This window comes from Acyrthosiphon pisum, unplaced genomic scaffold (assembly GCF_005508785.2).
Source record: "Acyrthosiphon pisum isolate AL4f unplaced genomic scaffold, pea_aphid_22Mar2018_4r6ur Scaffold_21926;HRSCAF=25296, whole genome shotgun sequence".
Lineage (NCBI taxonomy): Eukaryota > Metazoa > Arthropoda > Insecta > Hemiptera > Aphididae > Acyrthosiphon > Acyrthosiphon pisum.
The window spans coordinates 834-6,751 of NW_021771444.1; the positions used below are offsets into that span (position 1 = coordinate 834).

At 32.6% G+C, this 5,918-nt stretch overlaps 1 protein-coding gene across 1 annotated transcript; it reads left to right on the top strand.

The window, feature by feature from the left end:
* The first annotated feature begins 272 nt into the window (after window positions 1-272).
* LOC115034989 (rRNA 2'-O-methyltransferase fibrillarin-like) lies at window positions 273-614 on the top strand. The gene has a single exon (XM_029492618.1). It carries the CDS (start codon window positions 273-275, stop codon window positions 612-614), a length of 342 nt encoding a protein of 113 aa, XP_029348478.1.
* The last annotated feature ends 5,304 nt before the right edge of the window (window positions 615-5,918 follow it).

Here is a 5,918-nt window from a genome sequence, read left to right on the forward strand (position 1 = left end):
ACTGTTGTATTTTATTTTTATATTTTTGTTTAAAAAACTCACCTATAATATGAAAATAATACTCATCCTTTACTAGAATATTACTCACTTAATTGAAAAAAATACTCACTATTCTCACATTTTTTAAGAAAAAAATTAGTAGCTCGCGCTAGAGCAGTACCTATCTTGTTGGATAAACTATAAATAACCGTGGTTCAGTGGCTGCATTTATTTAATGTATAATATAACTTTATAGTTTATACCTATAATAATTGAATGTACTTATATTCTAGATGTCAATGTACGTATATTTTGTGGCAGAAGGAGGGGGCGGCGGTGGTGGTGGTGGCAGCGGCGGCGGCGGCGGCTGGAATAACAGCGGTGGCTGGAATAACGGTGGTGGCGGCGGCTGGAAGAGCGGTGGCGGCGGTGGCAACGATCTTGGTCGTGGTGGCCGCGGTCGTGGTGGCGGCCGCGGTCGTAGCGACCGTGGGCGTGGTGGTGGCGGCCGTGGTCGTGATGGGCGTGGCGGAGCGGACCCTCCAGAGGTCCCTGCAGAGGGACCCGCACCCGCCTACAGACGCCAGCGTAAGTACATTTATTATTTAGTTAAATTTCATGTTCGTGGCCCATGAGTACACAATTTGAAATATAAATTCATTAAGGGTCCTCCATACTACTGAATTCTAAGGAACATTTTATAGGCAACTTCTTATACAGTTATCAATTAGCCTTGTCGTTGTATTAGTCGTAAATTATCGTTAGTAGTAGTAACCCGCATAGAACAATGCCAACTCACCACCCAGCCAATAGATACTAGTCAGACGTTGGTCGCGGCGGTCACGCGATGTCTTCTTGGAATAAGTCCCGTTCATTGTTTCCGTACGTAATGATAACAATAATAGTCACTCGACTTTTTTTTGATATTCAGTATTTACCGATAACCATCGAGAACTCGTAGCTTTGACAGTTCCGCATATAAACATATGAAAAAAACCATGCGCAACCAGGATTTTTTCAAGGGGGGTGTCCGCCACTCACCAGTCACCAGTAGCGTATACAGTTGTTCCTCAAATTTCAGATGACATATATATATATATTTAGATAAAAAACACATACAATTTTGGTATTTATAAAATATGTAACTTATTAGGTATACGGGAAAAGTATTATATTAAGTTTATAATGATATATTGATGATATAATATAAGTAGGTACCATACAATTTACAACTTTATAATAATAAATTGCACAAGAATAAAATATCCATTATATTTTAATGACATTATAATAACATTTATGTTATTGTGTAGTTTCTATGGCCTATGTACGACGATTCTAGTTTTTTTTTGCTCTTGTTGAGCATCAATAATAGATTGCGGATTTTTAATTGGTCTTCCTGGATACCTTGGGTCCACGATCTCAGGTAATAGGCAATCGTAAAAAAATGTTTGTAATTTTGGAAACATTTGTTCTTCCCAAAATTGTTTATCAAAAAAGATTGTTTCCGTTTTTATTCCTTTTGGAGTCCACACAGCAAATACACAAAACTTTTTTTGTGCAATTTTCATTTGTCCTTGAACTTGATAGTGATACTTATGTCTTATTTTAAAACTTCCAATACTCCCATCTTTATTTATAGACCAAAAATCAATTTTTTTCTTAATATGCCTTCATCGGGAGTCATATTAGCAGCAGAGTATGGACATTTGATTTCGACCAGTCCATCGTCATCCAGTAAATCATCTGGAGTAGCTCCTAAAAAGAAATGCTCCGCATCTATAAAAATACCACAGTCACGTATAGGCTTGTTCAAAATTTGTTCAAGTTGTTTTTTAGCAACAACCTCATTGTCACGACCATAATCTAATGAATGTGCTATTATTTGTGTGTTGTATAAAAGACTCTTGACAATATTTTCACAGCCAGTGTATGGTCTTCGAGAGATGATACGTCCGAAATTAGAAGCCGTTAAAAGTTTTCTTCGTACTTCATTCCACTGTACATTTTCGTATTGTTCGATAGTTTGTTTTTGAATTTCGTCTATTTTTGATGCTACTTCTTTCATTTCATTTAAAATGTCTTCTTTTTGTCTATTAAATTCTAAATAATCCATATCGGGTCTAACGGCATTTTCTCCATACGATAAATCGGGACCATTGTTTTTAAAAAGTTGTTTTTTAAATCTTTTATTTTTTATTCTGGCAATATTTTGAAGATTTTGTTTTCTTTTTCTTTTTAATTCTACAGCATTTAAAAATCTTCGTTTTGATGGACTTTTATGGTACAACACCTTATGAAGAGAATAAAGCGGGCGACTTGTGTTTTTGGTTACGGCTGCTAGCATGCATCTGCCAGAATAAGAACGATTCATTGCAAAGTTTATTCGTTTTCCACCGATTACTTTTGCAATTATAGCATTGTATGACTCGACTATATTGCTGTCCACATCTTGTATCAAACTACCACTGTGTCTTGCCATGTTTCTAATGTGTTTCATTACATTGGCATAAAACTCTTGATCCATCGATTTGATTTTTTCAATGTAATCTGCAATGTCTGTTTTAGGTTTGTCACAAAAATATGAAGCACACTCATCATGATGCCCAAAAACATGATTGATGCTATTCATTATATCTTGTCTAAGCTCTGAAACAGAATGCCCATTCGTCTTACGATACATGATAGCAGATATGATACCTCGACGAATTCTAAGTATATTACCACTTAACATTTTGCGAAATTCAAGCTTACCCGATTGTGCTTTCACAGTTATATCTTTTAATTTATTACAAAGATTTCGTAAAAGATGGTTCCTACATTCCACTTTTTCGACAGTTAAATTGTTATACGGTCTTGCCTCCAAAATTTTTTTATACACGCTACTGTCACCATCTGCGATAAACTTATTGTATCTAATACCATACATTTTCTCGCTTTGTAAAAATCCTTCAATAATAATTGATGATTCCATGCCCGATGAACTATTCGTAGCTGGCCAGTTTTTAGTACATTTGTGCGCTGTTAGACTGTCATCTGGTTTTTTACGGGCACACATAGAACAGTATTTATTTCTTACACCAAGGAAAAGCAATTTTTTTGTTTTGTAACCAATTATGGCAGCCTGAAATTTTAAAATAAAGATATTGAATATAATACTAAAATCTAACTCAATTACCATTCATATACGCGTTTATTTTAGAATTTAGACAAAACTGATTTATTTCGTCATTATTATCTCCACATTTTGCTTTCATAAGCTAAGTATTTGGTTCACTCAAAGTAAGTAGGTGTATAGGTAGTAATTAAGTTAGGATATGGAGCATAATGAGTCGAATCGTTTTGAAAATTTTCATGAACCCTATATTGAATTTTGAAAACTATTAAAATAAAGTTATTTCATATATTTTTAACCAATAAAGAATTTGCAAACATTTACGATTTTGTAATTTTAGGTTATGAACGGAGTCATGAATATATTGATTTTACAATGATGTGTTTTTTTTTTTTGGGACGACACATTTTTTAGTAATACCTATATAGTGCTTCGATTTCCAAACACAGCCCCGTTTCTGAAAGGAAAATGAATCTAGTTGGTAGTTGGTACTTTTAGGGGTCAAAAGTAAAAAAAACAATTCCAATAGTATTCAAGTGTCGGTAAAAACCCTAAAAAAGTAACCGAAAAAAAAAAAAGTTTGATAAAAAAAATTTCGCTTTGGCAAAATACATGAGTTGTTCTTACTGTCATTCAAAAATTATGAAAAAAACATGCGCATTTTTTTTTTTTGAAGTGCAAATATTGACAAAATTCGTCAAAATCATGAATATTTGTTATTTATTTTGTACTAAAAAATGTATAAAAATGTAATGAAAATGTAATACTAGGTTGTTCATAAGTTAAGCTTAGAATAATTATAAAAATATTTGAGGGTTAAAAAAATGTACGAGTGAGTTTTAATTTTCACGAGATCAAAAATTCACGCGAAAAATAACGATTTACTATATCAAACGAATTTAGATTTTTGTTATTATTAAAAAAATATAAATTATATCGTAGAAACTTGAAATTCTCAACAGTTGTTTAAATTGGCATTTTATTTTCAAAATATTTCACTAACTTCTTTATAATAAAAATATTAAGACAATACTAATTAATAAATATTTCTGTTTTATTTAATTTACATTAGATTACTAATATTAGGTAGGTACTCACCGTGCCAGATAATGAGTTGTACATTGTCCTGTACGATCGTTTACACCAGCTTCCATCTGCGACAACTGTAACAAGTGGAGTTCCGTCACTATCAATATTTCCCGCCAAAATTGCTAATTGTGCTTCTTCTTTAGCAGCCTCTTCCATTGCATTAGCTGCAGCCTTTTCATATCCCAAACAAACAATACTATGATGTCTATCATATATATATTGTGAAATAGGAGGTATCTCGACTGCACATGTAACAGTCTCCAACTGGCTAAATCCCGCTCCAACATTCATATTTCCGGCTACAATCGCTGTATTTAGATTCATTACTTCTTGATCTAATTTTTTTTCTGAATTGATTACTTTTTTAGTTTTACTCAACAAACAAATGAATTTAAAGCTTGATATTAATCCATCCTGTTTTTCATTCACACATACCATGTCCTTAAAAGAACAGTCGAAAGGTTTGTGGTGATCAGCATCTACTATGTCGACAATTCTACGTCCAAATAAACTTTGTATTTTGGGATCATTGTTTTTAATGGGTGAAGTGCTAGTATTCAAGTTTGTATTTTCTACTTCGGCAAACAATTGAGTTGGGCTGTCATTTTGCATTTCAGAAATCACTGGTTGTAAACTGATATTAAAGTTTTTTCTGTACAATCCAAAATTAAATAATCAATATAATATTATAATATTTTTAATTTTATATTATATTAAGGGGGCTGCAACAGATGAAAAAAAAGTGACGGATTATGATTGATCAACAAGTTTACTTATCATAATCCGTTTTCAAAATTAAAATCTGTCAAACCAAATTCTTCCAGTTTTGTCTAGCTTATTGGTCTAAAAGTCACTTTTTTTCATTGACTGGAGCCCCTTCCAGTCTCCTTAAGGTTTATTTTATGATATGGAATTTAAATATATTGAAAAACATTATAACAAACAAAATTAATGTTTAGATTGGTCAAATCTACATTAGTTTTGATTTTTGACAAAACCTGCTGCAGCCCCCTTAAAACATCTAAATTATAAAAAAAACACTTACGGAGTTTCATCTACATTTCGTTGTTTCACGGTGTGGGGGTTTCTAATTGCATTTATAAATCCTCTGTGTTTTTTTTTTTTCGATAGTGGAATTTTTGTTTTCGGTGCATATTTTGGACTCATTTTAAAATAATATTTTAATAAAATAATATAATCGAACTTGACTGGATGGTTGTCGACTGTCGAATAATGCCAACATTCGATAGCCAAGGAAAATAGTTTAGAAAAACAATTATACCTACCTACCTAGTACCTACCTACTCGTATATAGTACCTAGCCTGTATCCACCTAGGTATCTAAGAAACATAATTATATAATACCGAACTCTAAATATATGTATATTATGCTATTACTAATATTATTACACTAAATTATAAGTATAGACGTTATCTGAACTATTCTAGGAACGCGACGCGACGGTAATTGATATTGTGTGTAGTGGCATTGATTAAATATACATAGATAGCCCACGTCAATGGGCATAATGGAAACAAGTTATTAATAGCCCGGAGTGTCAATAGAGAGCGTGCAGTGTCACGATAGAGTAATTAAATTATTATGATTATAATAAAATACTTAAATAGACAGAAACGCCGGCAATCGACGACAGTCAAAGTCCAATGTTCATTCGTGGAATTATAAGATAAGAAATAATCTAAAATCGTATAGTATATTATTACCTATTATATA

What these genes read in the sequence shown, in the direction of transcription:
- LOC115034989 (XM_029492618.1), top strand. Translation starts at nt 273, where the DNA reads ATGTCAATGTACGTATATTTTGTGGCAGAAGGAGGGGGCGGCGGTGGT.